The following is a 26,297-nucleotide window of genomic DNA, read 5'->3' on the forward strand; positions in this document are numbered from 1 at the left end:
TATCCCTCCCACCACCCACAAAGTCAATGTTTGACGTGTGTTGGTGGGTTCTTTTTTAGAAGCCAAACTAGAGCTATTTCAGTTGTTCATCGTGGTCATGGCTTTAGTCTACATAAAGTACATGTTAGACAACCTCTGCTGTGTTTTAGTGATGGACGCCTGGGCTTGATTTAAAATATAGTCAATTAAAAAATCATGCACCAACCAATAAATATTTTCGCAATTGCAGTTTAATTGTACTTAAATTTGATCATATTTATTGGGGGTGTAACAGTTCGGTACATATCTCAGTTTTGAAGGTTCAATATATTTTCGGTACAGCAGGAGGACAAAAACAAGCCTTTTTTACTATTTTACAGTGGTTTACTCAAACTATGTCTGTCTTTAAATACACAAAAGTCTGTCAATATTGTAACTGACAGATGTGATTGGGGGAAGAGATTTGAAGTGAATGCATTTTTGAATGCAAAAATTTTAGTCAGAATTAGTCTACATTTGCAAAGTTAAGATTGTAGATTTGCTTGCTGTCAGGATAATCCTTTCAATGGAAATACGTGAATTTTTAACATTTACAAGTACAGCCATAAGATGTAAGTTGTGCGCCTAGGAAAACATGTCTCAAAGGCATTAAATAACAGGCATCTGACAGGAAGACAAGCCGTGTGATGTAAGTTTATGATTTAATATTAAGAGCTCATTATAAAGCACATGCACATCTCAGTTTTAGGACAACTTCAATCAACTTCATGCAGGCAGCAGCTCACTCTGTGTCCTCTGTACTTTTTCAAATGTGTACATAACATCAAAATATATAGATTGAAATTACATTGTTCCATTCTGGGGGGAACTCAGAGTTTGAAATTACATTCTGCACACTGAACTTCCACACTTGCAGTGATTAAAGCTTTATACCTGTATATTTACATTTAGTTCTAAATCTGGGTTTCAGAATACAATACGTATTACACCTCTATACAGTTAACTCCTGAGCATTATTTAAAGATGAAATCATTGCTGTCCCACTAGTGGCACTAAACAGAATTACAGAAAGAATCACTGTTTCCAAACAACAACATTTAATTGTAAATCTGAGTTAGTTCATTTTAGTGAAGTGGGAAGACCAAACTAAGTAAACTTGACTGGTTTAATTTAGTAACTTTATTCTAGTTGTGCTTCATGCATGTTTTTGAAAGAGATCACTGCATGATTACTTGGGTAATGATTTATTATTATTATTATTATTATTTATAGATATTTGACTATACTAATCAATTATACTAGCACATAAATGTCCATATTTATAGAATAATATTTTTACATTTCACTGCTCATTTACCTTTCTGGATGTTCCCCAACCACCTGGAACACGCTAAGTAGGAATGTCTCATTGCGGAAGGCCCTGGTCACACACTCCTTGTAGATCCTGAATTCTGCAGCTGTGATGGCTTCTCCCTCTGGAATCTGGGACATGTTGAATTTGAACTCTTTATGGTGTCTTCTCTGTGGAGACAGCTCTCTGTCATTTTCCACTGTCCAAAGACAAACACAAAAGGACAATGATATGTTTTAGTGTGCTTGACGAACCACTATTGATGTATAATTTGCATTTTTGTATACTCTAGGTGGCAAGTTTGTAAGACTTTTGAAAATATCTGGATTTATGCACCGATTACTCATAAAATGTGGTTTTATCTTCATCTAGGTCACACAATTAAAGACAAATACAATCTGACTTAACTAATTACACACAAACTGTTGTGCTTTTTAAAATTTTTAAAAATTTAAGTGATCGTAGACAAGGCAGGCTGAACCTCTGTGTTAGCAATTTCTACAAAAGCTAATTGGAGTCAATTAAGGAGATGAGATTGGAAGTGTGAGTTGCATAGATCCCTGCCCTTTAAATAAAGGCATACACTGACCAATATGTTCTTCTCAAGAAAAGTTAGTGTGAACCATGCCTCAAATCCCAAAAGCTATTACTGGACCTTAAAAACACATTAGAGTGACGCACAAAGCTGGAAAAGGCTAAGAAAGCATTGCACAAGACATTGCTAAAGATACCTTGTCTGGAAATGTATAAAAAATATAAATAAATAAATGATGGGCAATCCTGAAAGAGGTGAGGAAAAAAACAAGGATAGCAGCAAACAACGTCCAGAAAATTCTACACAGTATTTGTTCACGTGTCCACTATCAGAAAACACTGAATAAGAATAGTGTTCATGAAAAGACAACATAAAGCCAGATACATAACCACTGCTGTCTAAAAAAATACTGAGACATGTCTCATGTTTGCCTAAGATTACCTGGATGTTCCACAACGGTTCTTGGAAAATGTTCTGTGGACAGTTGAGGCATAAAAATGCACAATGCTTTGTTTAGAGGAAAAGGGCAGTGCACACACCAACACCAAAACCTCTTCCCAATTTGAAGCATGGTGGAGGGAGCATCATGGTTTAACACTGCTTTGCTGCCTCAGGGTCTGAACACTTCATAGTCATTGAAAGAAGAATGAATTCTAAAGTGTATAAATACATTATAGGAGAATGTCAGGACAGCAAATCATTATAGAGGCTAGGTGATGCAATAAAACAATGAGGCAAACACACAAATAAAATAAAATATGTGAATCCTGACCTCAGGTCAATTGAGAAGCTGTGCCATAACCTAAAGAGGGCTGTGTTATCAAGACAACCAATACTAATGCTAATACTAATACTAATAAACGGAAACAGATTTGTGGGAAGGAATGGTCCAAAATTGGTCAATAGACTTAAAAGCAGCTACTGAAAACATTTGGTGGAATTTTTGCTGCTAAAGTAGAATCTACAAGTTAGGGTTTAGTGGCTCACTTAATTTCTCCACCCTGCACTGTGAATGATTACTTAATGTATTTATTAAGATTCCATGAAAAGTGTGTTATTACTTAAATCAGATTGTGTTGGTCTATAATTGGGAATAAATTAATACCAGGCTACATTTTATGAGTAATCAATGCAGACATTAAGACATTTTCAAGGAGTTCACTAACTTATATTTATCACTATATTTCTCATAGCCACTTGTCTCTGAATAAACTGCTTTCAGAAACTTTCATTCTTTGCATCTCTTGCAGTGCATTCATGGCAGACAAACTCAAGTCTTGTTCTGTGTGTGTGTAAACATTTGGTGCTAAATCCAGAAGGACAAATATTTCAATAATACTGTCTTGTTCTCCTAAGTCATTGCCTAAGTATAGTGACAAACAGCTACTGCTAAGCCAGTACAACGTGAAAAGAGACTTGGACCAATTTTTTACAATACTTTGAAATAGTATAATAATAATAATAATAATAATAATAATATTTAGTCAGATAGGTCTATAGGTATGACACAATATTAGTGAAAGACCTACATGGTAACATGGTCTCTTTTGACACATGCCTAAATATTACAAAGATATGGTAAGCTATGTACGCTCAATAATGGCCTATAATTGACTGACCTAATTCACCCATATGGTCTATACATATGCATTTATATTACAGCACCACTTCACAGAGCGTCCAGATGTGCAGGGCATGTGCTGTAGTAATGATTCACTATTTCTGGTAGAATTCTAATTCTTTATTTATTCAAGCTGTTCCCACAGCAAAGGACATCATGGCAATTCATTTCTCCACAGTTTCAAGTGCTAGCAGCCACTCTTACAGAAAAAGGAAACTATGACCAGAGTGTGTTTTCTCATCAGACGACAACTTTGTCATTCTGCCGTGCTGCTCTTCCCCCCACGTCACAGACAACCCTTCCTCTCGTTCCTACGAACGACCCATGGGCTGTATTTCTTGCCATAAGTACAAGTCCAGCCGGATGCCCCGCTTGTGGGCCCAGGGTGAAGTGTCCTGCTCTGATTGTATTTCCATGCTTCCCTAGGTGAGGAACACACACTTCCATCTAAGCCCTGCCTACTTGTGAAGAGGAAAAGAAAATTGTGGAGTTAACTAAATCGTGGAACAGAGGAATGAATTAGGGATCAACAAGGGTATTGGGGTAATGTGAAGACTACCCCCTTTTTTCTGTTTGGTGAATTACAGTAGCTGTTTAAAGTTCTCCAACATCACAAGGGAGCAACTTCTCTGACCTGTGGTCTTCCAACAGGGAGTTACACTCCTCTGCTGTCCTGACACATGCGTTACGAATTAAAACTGAGCCTCTTGCGAAAACCTCAAAGGGCCTAAGACGGATCCCTGAGGGACACCCTGTCCTTGTGCTACATACTCTGCTCTAATTGACTGACTAACCTTGGAGAACCCACCTGCAAAGTACGAAATAGTGTACTGGCAGCATCGAGTGGGACTTCTGACCTCTAGTGAGGGCTTACTACCAAAAACGAAGAGAAAGAAGAGTAGAGAGAAAATTTGCTTTAATGCAGTTCCAGCTTCAGGGTTCACATGGTGATGGCTTAACACCAGGCCTTTTCTCACTCACAATATGCCTGAGTAATTCATACTGAAAGCAGTTTCCAGAGGCCCCGTTTGTGATGTTTTTCACATCAGCACATCAGGTTTGAACGTGGCTGTTTCACATGCTGCTGAGACTTCTTCATTAACAACTTCCACAGGCGGATCCAAAAAGGCTGTCTCTCAGTAGCAAAAAACATCCGAGATGACAGATATATTAAAGGTCATCCGAACACACAGTATCGAGGGCCACAGGTCTAGAAATGGCCTTGTTACATTTGTTAAAAAACAATATAATGAGTGAAATCAGACTACCCATGAGGGTGTGGCAGAACATATACTCTGTCAATGCCATTCTTTTCATAAGATTTCATTGCCTGTATTACCATTATGAAAGCGGAAATTTGCAAAGGGCCCAACTGCTCAGGAGTTCTAATTGTGTCCTCTGCCAATGCTGTTGCCTTTTTGAGAGGATAATGGAAAAAAATGAGGCTCACAAGATGATAGATTATACTTATATCAAGGACTTGGCATCAACAGTAAGAAACACAACCAAAACCACAGAGCCCATATGGTCTGATATGACTGATGTGGTTTTTCAGAGGACAGACCCAGAAAGGAACCACAACAATAACTGTGTGGCCACATACTAAACAAAAATGTGAAAGTGCAAAGGGTTGTTTGAGCAAGAGACATTTAAGAGAGACAAAGTGGAAAGTCTTGAGTGGCTTTCATTGTGTTGGCGTTCTTCATCATCTTCACAGATACTTTTCACCCACACATTAACAGGAAAAGAGGACAGGGATGTGATGACAGATCCAGGGAGAGGGACATACATTGAGAAATGATTTATTCAAAATGCTAAGCAAAATTATATGAATTTTGTATGAATCCTTTAAAGTTTAAAGTGGAAAAAAAGATATTCACTAAAAATATGACATTTCAGGCAAGTTCCACTTTTGAGTCATTTGTCCATAAGACATGTTATTTTTGTCCACACTTCTGCGTTATTCTGTCATAGATCCTAATTTTGCCCAGTGTCTTTCTGATGATAGAGTCATGTACACTTTAGCCAAGGTGTAAGAGATCTTTGAATGTTGCTCTGCAGTTCTTTGTTAATTCCTAGATAATATTACACCTTACTCATGAAGTGATTTTGGTAGGATGGCCATGAACCATCGTCCTATGATGATTAGAAACTATTCCAAACTTTATTCATTTGAATAGTATGAATGTGATCACAGTTCATTGAAGCCATTGAGGCTTTGAAATGGTTTTGTTACTGCAGAATCTCAGAGAAATTACATAGTGGAGAAAACTGCTGACTGAAGAAACCACATATATTGTATACGTAAAGCATACGCCAATTGCATACTGCATGTTAACGTGACAAAAAAATGAATGGCTTTTTGTTGTTTGCGTAAATGAACTATAACAATATGACATCAATTGCAATCTTGAATTGATTAATAATAATAATAAGTTATTACTCCACCACCTGCGTGTGCTGTCAACAGTCCTATATATTATTAAACCAATCTATTTCAAATCACTGAGGTTCTAGTTAATTTCTCCAATGATGCATCCTACAGTGGTTAAGTAGCAAGTTTAAAGGGAAATGCCCTAAAATGGAACAAATTTAACATAAACACCCCAATATACAGTACATAACTGAATTTAAATCGATTTCATTCAAATTTGAATTTTGTTAAAAATGTAGGAATTTCCGTTTATCATTTGCAAAAGTATTAACATTTGTTCCAGTATAAAATGGATAAGTTGATAAATATAGAGAAAGGGTCTGGGATAAAGCTCTGCGTTGTTCTAATTAGGGCTGATTCTCCATTTCCACCTGTGTAACATCTGTTTCTTTCCTTCTGTGCTATTGTCATTAGCCCACACAGCACAAAATTGAGTGGGCTGTGACCTACAGAGAAGATATGGAAAACCTTCAAAACATGCAGAAACACACACACACACACACACACATATATATATATATATATATAGCCAGATGAAGTGGCATACAGCAGCATGGGCTGGGCAGTCAGGCTTCAGTGTGGTCCGTGGTCAAATGCAAGTCGCACTTTAAATGTTTTCCATCACATCCCCTGAAGTAGTCCGGTGGTCATTTGCATTTGATTCGCTGACCACATCTTGACTTTTTCTTCCCTGCCCACAACCACTAAGAAAAACAAAAGCTCATTTCCATTTTCCTCACCACATCCACTTCCTCCAAGACCAAAGGGGGCGCTACAATGATGTCCATGTTAATCCTGCACGTAATTTTAAGCAATATTCCAGCAGTTTTGTTCTATGAACGGAAGAGGTTAAAGAAAACTTTGTGTAGGAGGCTTGACTGTAGTAGCCTACTGCTTCCTCCAAAGTTAAAGGAAACTTGCTTACTTAATTCTCTTCTTCCCATGAGAGACATAAGGCCGCAAAGTTAAAGTAAAAGTTCACCCAGAAATGAAAATTTGGTGTTTATTTATTCACCCTATGGCTAAAATACAATGACAATGTTACAAGCATCATGGGATGGTGACTGTATATTGAACATTTCCTAACTGTAAAACTGTAATATCAGCCTAAATGACTTAAAATCTATTTGTCAGTATAAACTGTACTGATAGAAATACAGGTGTTAAGCAACATGATCACTTGAATATTGATTTAATTATGCTGATATCAACCAATGTAATGGTTTGCACAGGGAATTCTGACAATGGCCCATTCTCCCTGTGATTCAAACATTTTATAAAAGCAATTTTGACAATAATTTTACAAAATTTCTACAGTGTTCTACGTTTTCTACAGTGTACACAGTGTATACAATATTGTATATGTAGACTTGCAATGTATATAAGTATCCACTATATACATGTAGTATTTTGGTGCAAAACAAGTCACTACCAACAAGTTTCTGTTAAGTATTAAGGCATAATTTATATCTAAAGCTTTTTAATTATTCTGCCCAATCCAAAATCAAGTCACCACAAACTTGTGAGAAAAAATGTTGACCATACACAAAGCCTGCAATTATTTCCTGCATCTCTGCAGCACATGAAACATTGAGAACTAGATGATTTGAAAGCTGTCTCCTTCAGTTTAACCAATAAAAATGTGCTGTGAAGCCAGGCATGTGAAGAATCCATCTGTGTTTATGTAATTATCTTCAGAATCCCCGTTCACATTCTCTTCCCCCACAATCTAATTGTTCCAGCTTCTGTAATGAAAAGCTACTGCGACTCGCTTGTCATCTGTATGACTGCACTTGTTTTTGATGCCCTTAAAAACGTTAATGATGTTTTATAAATCAACAAAACCCAACAAAACTCCTTTAACCAAACATCTTATAACCCTGGGGTTATGAAAGCCTGCTCCAGAACAGAGTTCACACTGCATTGTGGTTTCACAGGAATATAGTATCAAAAAGTTTAGCAAGGTGTTTAGCAACAACCAATCACAAACTGACTCAGTGCTTGTCTGTGATGAATTAAGTATTTATAAGATATCCTGAGGGAAACTGAAATTAAAAGTAAAAAATTGTAAAGGTGAAAATGTGATTTTGAATGCTCTTTTGTGTTTTCCCTTCATCTTTCTGTCTTTGTCTTTTGTTTTTGCTGTATGTTTTGGGACGACTTAAGTCCACCAATACAGGTTTATGTGGTGTAATTTCCATAGACGGACAAGCAGACAGACTTATAGCCTTTTGAAGAAAATGTACAGCATTTTACCATTTAGAGATCATGTGTGAACAGAAGTTGTTAGAAATGGCAGTAAATCAGTTCTGGCAGTTTGTTGGCATGGGAAGCTGTAACATTTCCAACATAGGCTCACTGGAAAAACGTGCCCCAAAACTCCAAAATACACACCTAAACATACAATTCACTGCAGTTTACAACTGAAATGAACACTAGAGGCAGTAAAATGCTATCAACTTTAAGTCTTTTTCACACAAATTATGATTACAGGAGCAGATTATTAATTTTTGATTACCAATTAACAACTTATTTTTACACAGTTCCTTGCGCAATACTATACAATGACCTCGAAACACTTTTATGCTAGAGCATCATTTTTAAACGAATACCTATTCACATTTGCATCACATAACAAACTCAATATGTATGGTTATGAAATAAACTTGCTCATTAGCTCACCTGGTACAGCACTGCATTTGTATAAGTCCTGAGCAACAATGCTTAATAAAAGAGTTTAAAGATGGTATAATTGCTTCAGTAAAGGTTTTTTTATTTGTTTTTGTTTTTTGGCTGTAATGGTGGTCTTGTATGCATTTCTTAAAGCTATTTATCAGTGGATTCAATATTAAAAAACTGATAAAGGAACTGATTAGGGAAAAATGCTTAAATATGGGGGAGGGGGGCATTTGTAAAACTGATTTCTACCTCAAACCACTAGTCGAGAGCTGTAGTTCTCACCACACTACTTTGCGATGATGTTTGTGAATGTTCAATGAAACTATGGTTTTGGGAAGTACCAAATTGTTGAACTAGATTATTTACTATCCCTGAGTGATATATGATTTTTTTATTTTTATATTGTGTCTGTTTAATTAAACACTACTGTATAACAACCAACAGAAACTTGGGGAGAATTGAATGAGCACCAGTACTGTGAAATGTGCAAAAAGCAGCGTAATATAATCTTGCAGAAATAATGCGACAAGCAGTGATTGTCCTTATTTGGGCAGAGGATAAAAAATATGTTATCAAACAAATATGTTATCAGAACATAAGCAAAATCGTAATGCTTTTTAGTTACAGAAAAACTAAGCATATCTTTATTAAGAGAATAACATGATGGAAAATTGGAGACCAATAATTGTATTTCCATCCATCACATTTTTATCTTGAGCAGAATAGGCTACAGTAGAAATTGTTACAATGCCAATATTTTAGATACCAGCAACATTTCACAATTCTTGATGCCAATTTTGATTCCACAACAAAAAGTAATATAACCCATTCCAGGGACTAACACTATTCCAATAGTCCAGTCGTAAATTGGTCACTGCTTGTGGATAAAAGACTGGGGTTCATGGGGTTTTGTATTCAGGAAGCTGGGAGATGGCAGGGGTTTGACACAGCATTCCCTGGGTATTTCCTACAACCATGATCTAAGTATCTGACCCACGCAAAGCATCAAAGACACAACTACAGGAGTCAGAGCTCTGAGCAGAGGTCAGAAAGAGGTGCAATAGTTTACAGCAGACCATAGATGACACGGTCATAAAGATCCATCGTTTGGTGTGAACAGTAGGAAGGAGATCATGCTCTTTTAACTGTAGTTATACAATGTTACAAACTTACTAGATTTTATGTTAAAGGCAATCATGATATTACATTAAGAAACCTCATGATGAATTACATTAAGTTGCAGTAAGTGGTACATAAACATACAAATGGAACATAAAGCATTGTAACAATATATTGTATCTCATGTTTTGCAAATACAAAATATATTTCAAATTGGAATCCATTAACTGATAATAGTTAAGATCATTAAATGTCTCTTTGGAATACTGGATTCTAATTGGTCAGTGGTATAACTGACTGTTGTCCCAAGAAAGTAATTTCCTGCATAGCTGTCCTAGTTTCAGGTCTCTCGAATCACTTCACACTCTCTTTATTCTCACATAATAAAATAATTTACACTCAAATCAATATTTCATGTACATTCATTATTATTATTTAATTTTTTTTTTTTTTTTTGGAAAGTTGCCTTGTAATATTTTCTCTGCTTCACATCAGGGACTGTCTGGTTTATTTTGCATTAAATCACCCTGTCAGTTTTATTTTGTGGTACTGACCTTTAGGAAAATGTATTTTTATAGTATGTTGGACCAAATCTTCATTGGACTGATCTGACATTTCAGACGGGAAGAAATGAAATCTGTCTGCATTGCTCTGTATTTGCAGGATATTTAAAGAATAGCGGTAATTTGTAATAATTGCGACTGTTAAAAGATCTCTGATGTCTTTCAATCTCTTCATCTCTGTAACCAGAGCCAGCTTTTTGAAGCATATCATCTCCATGGTGAATGGCCACAGTCAGATAGCCATACCTGCATGTCAGTAGCAGAATTATACTGAACAGAGAGGAATTTTGAGTGTGTGTGTGTGTGTGTGTGTTTTCATCAGTTCAGGCACAAAGTCAGGTTAACTTGCTTTGTGTAGGAGAATGTGGACTTTAGGTTCTGCATATGTGGTAGGGAAACAGACTAACAGGCATTACAAGAGTCAGCTGTTCTGCCTTTAACAGGCATAAAACAAATCCATTTTCACTTGAGTGCCGACACAAGCCAACGACCTGTCAACAAATATTATAATGTCTTTTTTGTATAAGGAGGAAATTCCATAAAATGGAGGAAATGGTCTGGAAAATAAACATTCCCATTCTTTCCTTCTTTTCGGCATATAGAAACATTAATAAAGGCATAATCCATGAGAACAGCTGACAAAACATTTTGGGATAGACTAATGGTACTTTGTGCTTTGGCAACCTCAGAAAAGAGATATGCAAACAGTATTACTAGAGCACAGACCTCAACACTCACAGCCTAGAAATGACACAACAAAGATGCTTGGACTTATTTTCTTAGAGACAAATATGTTATCCAAAACATAAACAACCTCTGTCTAATTTTGAGTTTCATAAAACTAAGCCACTCTTTATTAAGAGAATTACATAATGAAAAATTGGATGCTAATAGTTATATTGCTTTCCATCACTTTTATTTCTCATCTTGAGCAGAATAGGCTAAAGTAGACAAATTCAGTACAGTGTTATTCTTTGCTAAAATATGGTTGTTACAATTTTAGAAACCAGCTACATTTCTCAATTCTTGATGCCAAATTTGATTCCACAGCGAAAAGTAATAATAGGCTTGTTTTAGTGCAAGTAAAAAAGTCAAACAATTATTTAGTTGTTTTTAAATGCTTACAGTATGTGAATACTCACTACTCGACCATGTTTTTGATGGTTTAGGTGCGCATTGAGTTTTATTATATGGGGAGATACCAACCTCTGTGGCTGTAATATTGGAGAATGGGCAACAACGACAACTTGCATCATATTGTGCCTCATAAATCAATAACATTATAGCCTTAATGTCAGTTAATCACATTTGGAGTTGTACAGCCTTTAATCACTGTTTGCAGACCATAAAAATTAAGAAATTGTGCCGTAAACTGAATATTAACTGTCACAAAATTAAACGTTGGTGACTTCTCTAGTAAATCAGCCCTTTTTTGTTATAATGTTTAATGTAAAACACATTGAAGGATGCCAGTTTATTAGTCCTTCCATTTCATTAGTCAAGTCATTTCCTCACAAAAGCAATTTAGAGTACTAAAGCCTTTCCTTCACTTACATCCACTACACATTACATTTTGTATTTATTTATTTGTTTGTTTATTTATTTACTGATAACCTTAGAGGCTAAGCTAGCTCTGCTATCCTTTCCTTATGCATGTTCTGCTCTGTCTCAGAAGTTTCACATGTCAGAGAGTGTGCAAATACTGTATTGAGGGTGATACTCACCCTCAACTGCTGAACACAAAAGAACATATTTTGAAAAATGTGGGTAACCAAACAGTTGCTGGTCCCCATTGACTTCCATAGTATTGTTTTGTCCATACTGCAGCAATCCATTCTGACAAGCCCAGTCTTCTCTGACTGGTACAACCTGCATTCCGGAAATGTTGGGACGTTTTTTAAATTTGAATAAAATGAAAACTAAAAGATTTTCAAATCACATGAGCCAATATTTTATTCACAATAGAACATAGAGAACATAACAAATGTTTAAACTGAGAAGTTTTACCCTTTTAGCCACTAAATGAGCTCATTTCAAATTTGATGCCTGCTACAGGTCTCAAAAAAGTTGGCACGGGGCAACAAAGTGCTGAAAAAGCAAGAAATTTTGAAAAGATTCAGCTGAGAGAACATCTAGCAACTAAGTTAATTGACATCAGGTCTGTAACATGATTAGCTATAAAAGGGATGTCTTAGAGAGGCAGAGTCTCTCAGAAATAAAGATGGGCAGAGACTCTCCAATCTGTGAAAAAGTGAGTAAAAAGATTGTGGAATACTTTAAAACAACGTTCCTCAACGTCAAATTTCAAAGGCTTTGCAAATTTCATCATCTACAGTGCATAACATCATCAAAAGATTCAGAGAAACTGGAGAAATCTCTGAGTGTAAGGGACAAGGCAGAAGACTTTAGTTGGATGCTCGTGGTCCTCGGGCCCTCAGACAACACTGCATCACTCATCGGCATGATTCTGTCATTGACATTACTAAATGGGCCCAGGAATACTTCCAGAAACCACTGTCGGTAAACACAATCCGCCGTGCCATCTGCAGATTCCAACTAAAGCTCTATCATGCAAAAAGGAAGACATATGTGAACATGATCCAGAAGCGCCGTTGTGTCCTGTGGACCAAGGCTCATTTAAAATGGACTGTTTCAAAGTGGAAAAGTGTTCTATGGTCAGACGAGTCCAAATTTGACATTCTTGTTGGAAATCATGGACGCCGTGTCCTCTGGACTAAAGAGGAGGGAGACCTTCCAGTGTGATATCAGCGTTCAGTTCAAAAGCCAGCATCTCTGATGGTATGGGGGTGCATAAGTGCATACGGTATAGGCAGCTTGCATGTTTTGGAAGGCACTATGAATGCTGAAAGGTATATAAATGTTTTAGAGCAATATATGCTTCTCTCCAGATGACGTCTATTTCAGGGAAGGCCTTGTGTATTTCAGCAGGACAATGCAAAACCACATACTGCAGCTATTGCAACAGCATGGCTTCATAGTAGAAGAGTCCAGGTGCTGAATTGACCTGCCTGCAGTCCAGATCTTTCACCTATAGAGAACATTCAGTGAATCATTAAATGGAAAATACAAAGACGACCACGAGCTCTTCAGCAGCTGGAAACCTATATCAGGCAAGAATGGGACCAAATTCCAACACCAAAACTCCAGAAACTCATAACCTCGATGCCCAGACGTCTTCAAACTGTTTTGAAAAGAAGAGGAGATGCTACACCATGGTAAACATACCCCCATCCCAACTATTTTGAGACCTGTAGCAGGCATCAAATTTGAAATGAGCTCATTTTGTGCATAAAATTGTCAAATTTCTCCATTTAAACATTTGTTATGTTACCTATGTTCTATTGTGAATAAAATATTGGCTCATGTGATTTGAATGTCTTTTAGTTTTCATTTTATTAAAATTAAAAAAAATGCCCCAACATTTCCGGAATTCGGGTTGTTTATCTATGGTAACTACGGTGTTGGTATTGGAAGTCCATGCAATGTTTTTGGCCCTTGCATCAGAAAAAAAAGCATCTACTTAACATAACAAAATCACTTAGCCAACTGACCCTTCACTGGGAATTTGACTGACAGGCAATCTGGACAATTATAAAGCCGAATCTGACATTTTGTCCAACAAACAAACCAGACAGGAGAGCAGATTAATGTTGGTAGACTTGAACTTGAAAAATTGTGTACTGAAGTCTTTCTGCAGTTGAAACCAGATACCTTTTGATGTTCATTCATGTTTATTTCATGCTATAACTAGTAAAGAGGAAGAGATGATCGGTTCATGTGCCACTTGATTTGACAGTATTTATTGTTTGAATTTCTGTAAAAAATGACATAATTTGAAAGCTAAGACTTTGTTTCATACCAAAAGTAACCCACTCTGTTTTGTCTGGCTACCTACACAAACTGCATGTTATGACATTCACTTGAACTTACAAACTGGTACAAAACAGTTTGAACAGTATAGGAAAAAATTTCAACAAATGGAAATTTTCCACCGGTGGTATATTGTACAAATTGAAAGATTAGGGTTAGGGGTTTGAAACCATACTGGAACAATTCCGGCCATTGAGGCACCCCAAGGTGGTGTTTTTTCCATCACTTAGGTGGTCTGAATGGCAAATTTAGTACCTATTTGGTCTTGGTATACCTCTGGTGTTTGTTTCGAGGTATTGTGTGCGGTGTCTCCTACAACTGTGGCTACCTGTGTGTCTGTGTCTATGTGAGCATGCCAGGCAGAGAGACCTGTTAGAGCCATCTGTGTGTGCTGTAGCAGGTGTGTGTGAGCTCAGGGCTGGCTAGAGACACAGATTTAGAGGAGGAAGTCTGTGTCAGACAGCAGAGATGGATCTCCCCTAAGGGATCTGATAAATAAGGAAAAAATATCTTTGAAAAAGGAAACGCAGCTGTTTCCAAAGGAGAAGTCAAAATATTGGTGGCTTGCATTCCACAGCAGCAAGTACAACAGCCAAAGTCTTTCCCTCTCTTTGATTGTGTGTATTCTCTGACATCCCCTTCCATAGGATTCTCCAGGTAGGACATATTGTAAGCATAAATGCTAACCAATCCCAAACTCGATTAATACCAGTCCAACATCTGGTACATACTGTAAATAATTATAGCTCTATTGCTTAATTTCCCCACCTGTGAATGCCAGCCTCAATAGATGTGTGTGTATTTGTATGTTTTTCAAGGTTAGCACATTCAGCTTAAGTTTTTTTTGCACTTTTTGATTGTTATTAAAAGTTAAAACAATGTAACCTCTTTGGATGACTGATTCAGCACACCACGAGACACTTCATTGTGCTACTGACCATTAAATGAACACGCATTCATTGCTGCCTGAAGAAAACAGTGGAGCCATAAATCTAGAGCGCTCACACATTTCCTATTCACTCATGGAGGGCACTGGGTGACATTCCGTCATGGGTGGAGAGAGTGTGTGTACAATATGAGCAAGGTTCGGTTTCTTCCAGAATTGGGTAGATCTGTTTAAAAACACAGGAACTAAATAATTTTCATGACATTAAGTTCTTTTAATAGTTCTTGAACGTCTGCATTCTTCCACTGATGCGGATGGAACACCTTTATAATATATGTAACAGACCAGTGGTGTGCAGTGGTGTTCTGGAATGAGGAGGCAAAGTCCTCACTGTTTCTTTGTTGTTACTGTTGCCATTACTACTTTTATTTTATCGGGAGAAAAGATTACTAGAACATCGTTGTCAAATGAAAATTGTGGCATCCCTGTGATACTGATATACATTATACTCACCTATTATCAAAGTTATTTCTATGAAAAATAAACAAACATTTTCTTACAATCTTACTAGAGTTGTATTGACAACATACATTATGAAATATAATTACATCTGGGTAACAGATGCATTACAGCTACAATTGCCATCGAGCTACAAATGACACTTTATGACATTACTACTACTTATACTCAAAACTCAAAACTGTAAACAACCATTGACTGTTTGGAATACCTTCCAACTGCAATCTAATGTGGATTTTGGTCATGTAATGAGGCACAAATATGTTATTTTAAACATTTTAAAATAAGCTAATTACTACACCTGCTTAGCATTTTACATAAACATCCTTTATTACTGTAAAATTATCCCTGAATAACATTAAAATCACATACAAATCACATGCTGTCGTAATCATGTCAGCTTCAAATCAAACTCAAATCAAGGAAGGCAAGTGTGAGTGCAAGAAGCCAAGCATGAATTCCAGCGCAACACTTTGTTTTTAACAGCGAAGGAGTGTGAGGAAAGATGGAGCAGAAAGTTTTACTAGTAGCATTTATTATTTGACAACTGATTTATGATAGAATGTTAAATGTTATAAAGAATGATATTAGTCAGGGTAATTTAATTATTTAAGCATATAAAAAGGATTTCAGAGAATAAGAAAATCTAAAAATCTAAAATTTATAATAAACACATCCATTTGAACTATTTTCAAATAATATTTTAAAATATGCATACATTCAATCTTACTTGTATGCCTAATATGCCAAAAAAGGGCTCTGTTAATAATTCTTGTCTACAAATTACATCAATATTTCTGACAAATTTAGTTGTTTCTTTTGTGTGCAAATTTTGTAAAAATATGTTACTTGTGTCATGGACAAGTTCATGATCAATTTTAGACATTTTCCTTTCTTTTTCTTATTGTTTTAAACCTTTTAAATGCCTTAATTTTTTTAATTACCCTGACTAATATCATTCTATTTTATAACATTGTATGGTAACAAATGGTAAATACCTGTAGGTCTGAACCCAGTCAGTGGTGATGACTCAGCTGTGACCTCACCTAGGGGTCAAAAGTTAACCCAAGAGGATTGGCAGGGAGGTCACGCTCTGCTGTCCACACATCTCTAACTTTGTGCATGAGCGTTTCACTTTCAAGCACAGACTTGGTTCAAGCCTTGGCTTTAAGAGTGTTTGACGTCAGGCCATCAGCACGCTAAAGAGAAAAATACCACACTTGGCTTAAAGGAATAAGCAGGGGGTGGTGGTGTGGTCCCTTTTTTCTTCTGTGGGTAATTACTCAGATGTTGACGTGAGACTTCTAAGTGGCTACATGGATGTGATCCATCCAACAAGTGATTTATCATGTAATCAGATGTTGGGTTTGTGGTATCTTCTCTCATTGGTTTAACAAACGCCTTCTTATCTGACGAATTCACAGACCAGAGGCAACTGCACGGCAAGTTTTATTGTCCTGAGATCCTTATTTATTCCTTATTCAATATGATCCCTGATAACACGAGATGCTTCAGTCAAAGAGAGCAGCTACCTGCAGAGAACGGCACATTCCAGAGAACTGATCGCAGGAACCGGCGGCCGTGGGGGCATGTCTGACGGCTATGGCGTGAGACGCAGAGATAGCATCGGGACTTCACAGCTAAGACTGAAGCTAAGAGGACGTTCCCTGAAAGAAGCTTATCTCCTGACCTCACAATCATCAACTTCAGCGTGTCTGTTTAACTGAGATTAAAACTTGCATTCCTTGTCGGATAATCACTGTCCAAAAATGTTTAGTTCAGAGAACGAGGGGATCTGGCCTTAGGCTAAAAAAGAACAACAACAAAAGTAATTTTGCTCATTAAAACAAAACAAAAAATGCAACAAAACTATTTTCTGAATGTAAGAAAGGGCCGTGCGTACAAAGGCTCAGAAAAATGCAGTGTTTAAAGACAAGTATTGCATACACCCCTCTTGGCCTGCACACATAAGACTGCTTAAAGTCAACCTAAAATCAAAAGGGATCCTATTTATTTTATCAATATATATTCTCACATTTTATCAGGATGATTTTTTTTTTAGGGGAAAAAAAAATGTTTGTCTTCATAATATTGCATCAAAACATAACTTATTTTGCCTCTTTACTTTTTCATTTTTGGCTGATGTCATATCCCTCAAAGTGACCACTTTTCAATTCACGATTGATAAAATCTAGTACTGTCCTTCATTATTTTGTTATTTATGAATAATGAAATATAATTTTTTCTTAAAAATACATCACAGTTAAAATTGCAAAAAACGAACCACCTCCTCTTTGTTAACAGATTACACAAAATTGATAATTATCGCAAAATCTGACCTGTCATTATTATAAATATACCATTGGGGCAATTCAAGGAGAGATTTGAAATGATGATTTTTTTATGCATTTACTTTTTTTTGGCTTAATTTGTGATTTTTAACAACAACAAAAAAAAAATGCAGCTTTAAAGTCAACAATGCATGAATCCTGTAAATCAGGATATTCCAAAAACAAAACAAAAAAACAGAGAGGGATTTGATCTATGGAGAAGTGATTGGATGGTGGTGGTCTCTATAGGTCATAGAAAGAATGTTTACAAAGGCAGAGCAAGTTATTACATTCTGATGGTTGGAAAAAGCTGCATTGTGCACATGAAGACCAGGTACTTGCACTGAGAATGTAATAGTTCAGTGTCAATTTCATGATTACTTAGCTAATCTGATAATGCTCTCAGCTACCATTTTAGAGTCACTTTGGATGAAAGCCACAGCTAAATGACTAATTGTATATGTGCTAACAAAAGTTCAGCACTGCAGTTCCATTTTACCACATTATATCAATCCAGAATTCTGCCAAATTTTCCCCAAAATGAGTGCAAAAATATCTTCAGATTTCATCTGTGCCTGGCCATTAGTCTCATTTGCTGTGTCTTTTCAACAGTTCTTATCAGTCTGCTGAGTCACCCTTGAGAAAATCCCTTTCCTTCTTTACGAAGCTAAAGCATAACTCAAATTCCTTCCTTAATTTCCATGTTAACGCCCGCATGCAGACTAGAAGTGATACAAACCTCCTGTGTCTGTGATCCACAGGCGGTCTTTCAGAAGAGGTCATCCATGTTGTGCAAAACCAGCCAACATCAAACAATTCATTGATTGATTGTGGTCAACTAATTATGTGATCAAATATGGGTTTAGGAACACATTGTGGTGCAAAACAAACAACTCAGCCCAGATTTGGAGCTCAGCACACTGAAAGACTTTATTAAGAGCGGAAGAACGAAATGAAAGCGCATTGTGAAATACAGGATTCATATAGTTATAAGAAGCTAGGATTGTCTAGACCTTGTTAAGCTCCTGAGAAACCCCCTAAAACTCTGTGTGTGGGTCACTTTTACTATTTTACAGGCCTAAAGCGAATCTTACCTGTGCTCTCTTGGGTGGCTGTTGACTTTGCTAAGTGGGGAAATGACAGCTGGGCTCTAGTTAAGACGTGAGCTGTGGAAAAGAATGAGTTTGAAATGCGTATATGTTCGTATGAGACAGTTACAGGAGGAAATGTGAGTGAGCACAAAAGATCCAGGTGGAAAAAGGCAATGATGGACCAAAGGAGAGAAGACTGGAATGCTTTTTCCCCATGGATTTTCCCTGGATTACTGGAAGATCCCCCTTATCCAGAAAAAAAAGACAAATACACAATATTACCAGTGCAAACAAGAGATGGGAGTTTCCTCAAAATTATCTGTGCCAAGAAAAGCTTAGGGCATCCTCTACCCTTCTGTAAACAGAGCAAGACTGGTCAGGAAGAATTGGGAGAATTAGGAACATCAAGAACGCTGAATGTTCCTGAATCTGTCACAAAGATCACTCAAACTCAATCTGTCAAACTCAAAGTTCGGCTCAAGGGAACATCTGCATGTAGCATGCTTCCATTTGTATGACGTGACATTGTCAATTAGGATATAATTGAGTTTTTCTGTAGACGTGGACCATAAAAAAATTAAACAATAAGAAATAGAAGTACACTTATTTTGATGTGATTATAATTGATCTATTTGGCGTTACATTTAAGGTTAACATATTTTAAATGTACTAAATTGCAACTTCATCATTATAAATGTGTAATCACAAATAAGCACATTTAGCAATGTACAGGTGCATCACAATAAATTAGAATGTCGTGGAAAAGTTCATTTATTTCAGTAATTCAACTCAAATTGTGAAACTCGTGTATTAAATAAATTCAATGCACACAGACTGAAGTAGTTTAAGTCTTTGGTTCTTTTAATTGTGATGATTTTGGCTCACATTTAACAAAAACCCACCAATTCACTATCTCTACAAATTAGAATACTTCATAAGACCAATAAAAAAAACATTTTTAGTGAATTGCTGGCCTTCTGGAAAGTATGTTCATTTACTGTATATGTACTCAATACTTGGTAGGGGCTTCATTTGCTTTAATTACTGCCTCAATTCGACGTGGCATGGAGGTGATCAGTTTGTGGCACTGCTGAGGTGGTATGGAAGCCCAGGTTTCTTTGACAGTGGCCTTCAGCTCATCTGCATTTTTTGGTCTCTTGTTTCTCATTTTCCTCTTGACAATACCTCATAGATTCTCTCTGGAGTTCAGGTCTGGTGAGTTTGCTGGCCAGTCAAGCACACCAACACCATGGTCATTTCACCAACTTTTGGTGCTTTTGGCAGTGTGGGCAGGTGCCAAATCCTGCTGGAAAATGAAATCAGCATCTTCAAAAAGCTGGTCAGCAGAAGGAAGCATGAAGCGCTCCACAATTTCTTGGTAAACGGGCGCAGTGACTTTGGTTTTCAAAAAACACAATGGACCAACACCAGCAGATGACATTGCACCCCAAATCATCACAGACTGTGGAAACTTAACACTGGACTTCAAGCAACTTGGGCTATGAGCTTCTCCACCCTTCCTCCAGACTCTAGGACCTTGGTTTCCAAATGAAATACAAAACTTGCTCTCATCTGAAAAGAGGACTTTGGACCACTGGGCAACAGTCCAGTTCTTCTTCTCCTTAGCCCAGGTAAGACGCCTCTGACGTTGTCTGTGGTTCAGGAGTGGCTTAACAAGAGGAATACGACAACTGTAGCCAAATTCCTTGACACGTCTGTGTGTGGTGGCTCTTCATGCCTTGACCCCAGCCTCAGTCCATTCCTTGTGAAGTTCACCCGAATTCTTGAATCGATTTTGCTTGACAATCCTCATAAGGCTGCGGTTCTCTCGGTTGGTTGTGCATCTTTTTCTTCCACACTTTTTCCTTCCACTCAACTTTCTGTTAACATGCTTGGATACAGCACTCTGTGAATAGCCAGCTTCTTTGGCAATGAATGTTTGTGGCTTACCCTCCTTGTGAAGGGTGTCAATGATTGTCTTCTGTGAACTAAGTGCCTAGTGAACCAAACTGAGAGACCCTTTTGAAGGCTCAGGAAACCTTTGCAGGTGTTTTGAGTTGATTAGCTGATTGGCATGTCACCATATTCTAATTTGTTGAGATAGTGAATTGGTGGGTTTTTGTTAAATGTGAGCCAAAATCATCACAATTAAAAGAACCAAAGACTTAAACTACTTCAGTCTGTGTGCATTGAATTTATTTAATACACGAGTTTCACAATTTGAGTTGAATTACTGAAATAAATGAACTTTTCCATGACATTCTAATTTATTGAGATGCACCTGTAATTTTGTAATATTATATAATAGTGTATATAATAGTATTTCCATACTAAAAGCTTCTAAAAAGGCAAAAAGCATCATATATCATAAAAGTCTGCATGGCTTATGTGCAAGTATTTTACTTTATATATGCATATTTATTACTCTTATATTTCAACTGTTCTAGTCATATGGCAGGTTTGTATTGGAAACAGACAGAAATTTTACTCTGATAATCTTCCCAGTTCTCAAATCTCATATTTGCAAATATTCCAATAAATCAAGTTTTAGTGTTTTAACTGAAATCTGAGAGCTACATTAGAGGGGAAGCTTTTAAGTGAATGACAATGTCATGTTTGGTCTGTTTCTCACACAAACCTATTGTACGGCTTTAGAAAACCTGCGGTATAGTACATGAGTCATATACTTATGATGCTTTCCATCTAATTTTTTTATTCTTTCACAGTATGAAAAAAAGAAGTATAAACATTCTGCCTAACATTGAGCTCCACAATGACATTAAGAATGTGAAAATGACATTAAAATGGCAATGTTTTTGTTAAATATTTAGGTAATAATAATGGTGTGCAACATACCAATGTTGTTTCTCTTTAGGGTGGAACTCCTGACTAATTATGAAGCCACACCATAAAAAGGAAATTTGTACTACTGTTCCTACAGTCATAAGGTGATTCACATAGGACACACAGACTATCCAAATATCTGTGAGAAGAAGCCTGGCTATTTCTGGATGTGATACAGCACTGGTCAGTTTCTGTATGCCAATATGCTTCCTTTTTCTCCCACATTTGGAGCTTAGTCATAGGTGTCCTAGACGGATGACTGCAGTAAATGACCATGAAGAATCACCACTTGAATCATAGACAAATCACATAAAACAAGTTATATGACTTCCCTTACAAGAGTCTAGAACAAAACCATATTAAAATACCAGTGCAAAATGATCTGTCCTGTCCTCGGATGTCCAATAACCTTCACTGAAACACACTGCTAATGTAAAAGCCACTTCAAGCCTGTCTCAGGTAACAAACTTCTGGTCAGTTGATATGAAATTCTGCTTACTTCCAAGCAGAGCCCGATGACATGTGTCCATCAACTGACTGCAGAAAACCGCTACCAGATCAAGAAAGACCACATTTATTGTCTTATAAAAGAGACTGACAGAGACAAATGAGCTTTGAAATAAACCCAGCCAACAACTAGAATGTCGCAACTCACACAAAAGCATCTCTGGCAACTGACCCAACAATTGGCCCATAGCTGCAGTGAGCAGAGCCAGAAGAGTTTGTATTGTTATAATTAACTTAATTGGGCAACTCCTGGCCCCTGTAGAGGGAAGTTCACATAAACAAGTGAATCTTGGACACGAATACTCCCTCCATTAATGAGGTCTGTGTTTACTGAAGCAAACCACACAGAATCCCTGAGCATAAACAGACCCGTGGTTTGACACTGTGCTCAGGGTCACTATGAGCTTGATAGATGTCAGTTAAAAAAAGTGTTGAAGGGTGATATCCAACAAATCTAATGAGCAGCACCATCATTCATCTGGTACCGATGCATATACGATGGTACTCCAAGGTACTTTAATTACCACAATAAATGAGCAAAATACAATTTATATTTTGAGCTCAAAGAGACCTGACAGTCCTTGACAATACAATGTGCACTCCAGTGAAAGTTTTTCTTAAATGCCTCAGTCCTACAAGCTACAGTAAACATTGCCACAGAAAAAAAATGTAAACAAAATCAAACATTTTCACTCCAAGCAGCATAATAATAATAAACATTTTGGAACGATAGCCTGCACATTTAAGCTATTGAAATGAACATGGGGGGAAAGTATTTTTTATAAGAAGAAGATTCAATATGAGAAATATTAATGTATTCGCATGCAAAAGTTTTACAAAGGCAAAGGCCACAAAAACTTCACTTTTAAAAACGTGTGAATGTCATTGCATTAGATAGGCTAACAAAATATAAAAGTACCGTAAATTATTTTTAAAAAGAGCACCTTAAAAATATGTTTGTTCAGCTCTAAAATTATAGTCAAAGCAAATATCATGCATGCTCAAAATAAAAACTTTAAAAAAGTATTTGTTCACTAAAGTCACACACATGCCTGAATGTCATCACACTAGACAAAGCAGTTTTCTGAGCCATTTTGAATGGCTTTTAGAAAACTAGTTTTTAGTGGATGCATGAAGTCAGTTCTCCTCAAGTTCACACAGGTGTTAGATGTCTTAACAGAGAAAGCACAGGTGTAGATCATCACATTAACTATGAACATAGAAGTGCCTGAATACTATATTTTCATTTAGCCTATACAACATCTAAAATCATTTACTGTACGTTTTTGTTAAATATTTGCTTGAAAAGTGTGCTTGTGCTATCTTTTTTGATTGAATAATATAGACACCGAGTTGCTCAACAGATCTCATAAATCAAGCAGCTAAATTATTAAAACATTATTTCATTTCTTAATAAATTGTTGATCGATTAGCTATTATTGTTTTATATCAGAGACCCGTATGGATACTGAAACACTTATCAAAGTGAAAAAAGAAATGTAAAAGTCGATCTTACCTAAATTGACAAAACTCATGACCATGTCCGCGTCGTGCAGGAACTCTGTGTCATGAAGTGAAGCTAAAGCGGGTCGTGTGGTGGTGAACAGTGATCTGTACTGATCCACGTCGCTCTTCTCTTCAGTGGACATACTGTTGTACAGATCCAGCATGAAGAGAGGTGCTGAATTATATTTGCCGCTGTTCAGATGCGGTCTGGGTCTGTGGTTCAGTCCCAGTATGGACAGAATCTCTTTCTGCATCTCTCTCTTCTCCTGAGTCCGCAACCTCCGATGCATGAAGTTGGGCTGAAGCTCAGATCCGTCCGGTACAGAACCGCTACCTGCCAAATAAAAGCTCCACAAGAAGCCCAGCAGAGCAAACCAGACGCTTGTCATCTTTACATCCAGTCTGTGCTGATGATGAGGGTGTATTTCACTTCTAAATATAAAATCACTTGGAAGCCAATGTTTTCCCCTCTTCTCTTCTGCTTCAAGCCATAGGATCTTACAGCTAAGTTCTTCAATGGTTCTTAGGTTCGGCAAAGAACCATTTTCTTATGAAGGACCATTTTGCTTGCGTGGTTCATGATTACATTATGGGGTCTTCAGATCTGTGCTGGTTTCTGGGTTCTTTGCAGCACTAGTGCATAGATGGTTTTCTGAAGGAATATAAAGTTATCGAATATGTTATTCTATGGCATCAGGCTGTAAGCCCCTGAACTGTAACTGTAAACGATGTAAAACAGTATTATCCTGTGCAAAACAAATGCAGCTGTCGTCCAGGTTGTTTTTCAATTCGCAAAATCTCCATCAATTCTTCGGCGTGATGCTTCGCTCCGGACAGAAGACAGCTGGAAACTTCTGTGTGTCCCATCAAATGTGAAGCCACTGTTACCTAAGTGTGGTGAGTAATTCACAACGATGAATAAAGAAAAAGTTATCCGTCACTTTTACAAGAAATTATTTTCTTACGAGCTGTATATCTTCTCCGTTCAGTTCTTTGATTTGACCTCAGACTGATCCCTACAGAGTGTGTTTGTAGAGTGGACAGCGCGTCTGTCTCAGAGGCTTTTAAATAACGGAGCTGAAGCAGGTAGACGCGTCTCGAGCCCGCCCCAGTGCTCGCGTCCAGAGGTGGAGCTTTAGAAGACAGTTTTAACATCCTCGAACTCGTCTTTACGTAGGCAGCACGTCTACGTGTCTTCTTTGTCAATGTAGATGACAATTTCAGGTGTCAGGTGTCTACAGTTTGCCTAAGAGCGACGCGACGCGGCCGTATTCCACATTTTAATAGTGCGTCGATGCCAATGCCATGCAGGTAGCTTCATTCATCGTTCTAGTTTTGTCACGCAGTCGAAAAAGAGTTAAAATAGTAGCTATTTCGTTTTAAAACTGGCTAGATAAGAGGCAAACCAAGTAACAAAAACGTAAGTGCGCCTCGCGCATGCGTAAATTAGCCTACAGCAGAACGCGTATTATGTGTAGGCTACTTAACTGTCCGTAGTGTACTTGCACTGATTAGAATATTGTTAGTTGGATTTATTATAGGCTAACAAACGCGTTCTAAGCTTTAGGCTAAGTGTAGACGCGTAAACGATGGTATGCTGGCCTGTAAACTCATTTGACCGATATACGCTCGTGAAAGGATACCATAAAGGCTTGTGGGTAATTATCCGAGTGATTAAAGTTACTTCTTTCTATAAATGTCACCACAAAATAATAAATGAACTTGCGCTATGTAATCGAGGCATTTTATGGCCAAAGCATGACCCCTAACGACACAGAAAATAACCGCAAGAGGCTGAGGAAAACAAGTATAGGACCAAACAGTACAGTTTAATGGTGTTAGCTACCATTCATTATTGATTTACTTATTTATGGCACCGTGGTAATTGTGTTCTTGTACATGTACCATGATAATACGTTGTTTCTGGACATAATATAATATTCCTTGAAGTGCCTTAAGCACTGGAATTTCATGGTACATACAGTAATCAATCAGTGAAAAACATTATGATTAAAAAATGTTTGACAGGTCACTAGAACCTGTATACTGAACTTGATTATTGTTTTATCTTGTGTAAAATCTTGATCATCTATCTTAGGTATTTTTAAAGGAGTTCTCTGATGTTTGAGATTACAGACATCAGACAGATAGACAGAAAACTGATGCTTGCGGTCAGGGTCAGGTGCAATGCTTTAAAGATGAGACACTCACTGAACTTACTATAATAAGAGAGATAACATAGATGTTTATGTTATGGAGACTGATTTCAGAAAACACACACACACAAATTCACACACTATGTTGTGTCTGGTGAGATTCAGATTGATAAAATGGCTGAGAGTTGTTATCTCTAAGTGGTTAATCTTATCTAGCGGGGCAGAAAAGCATGCATCAAAGCAACACAAATCAATGCCAGCCACCCACTTCCCTTCCCTTCATCAG

At 37.2% G+C, this 26,297-nt stretch overlaps 1 protein-coding gene across 2 annotated transcripts in view; it reads right to left on the bottom strand.

Annotated features, from left to right (window-relative positions):
- The window catches only part of bmp6 (bone morphogenetic protein 6), a 42,928-nt gene extending 17,482 nt beyond the window's left edge, over positions 1 to 25,446 (bottom strand). The window contains exons 1-3 of one of the 2 annotated variants that reach the window (XM_058765143.1): positions 24,821 to 25,445; positions 23,866 to 24,743; positions 1,337 to 1,529 (exon numbers count right to left, since the gene is read on the bottom strand). In XM_058765143.1, coding sequence (XP_058621126.1) covers positions 1,337 to 1,529; positions 23,866 to 24,244 — 572 coding nt within the window. In that variant the 5' untranslated portion in view covers positions 24,245 to 24,743; positions 24,821 to 25,445. Of the gene's footprint in view, positions 1 to 1,336; positions 1,530 to 23,865 lie in introns of both variants that reach the window. The other variant, XM_058765144.1, reaches the window with a different exon arrangement.
- Between the last annotated feature and the right edge of the window lie 851 nt (positions 25,447 to 26,297).

The sequence above is a fragment of the Onychostoma macrolepis genome, chromosome 24 (genome assembly GCF_012432095.1).
Source record: "Onychostoma macrolepis isolate SWU-2019 chromosome 24, ASM1243209v1, whole genome shotgun sequence".
Lineage (NCBI taxonomy): Eukaryota > Metazoa > Chordata > Actinopteri > Cypriniformes > Cyprinidae > Onychostoma > Onychostoma macrolepis.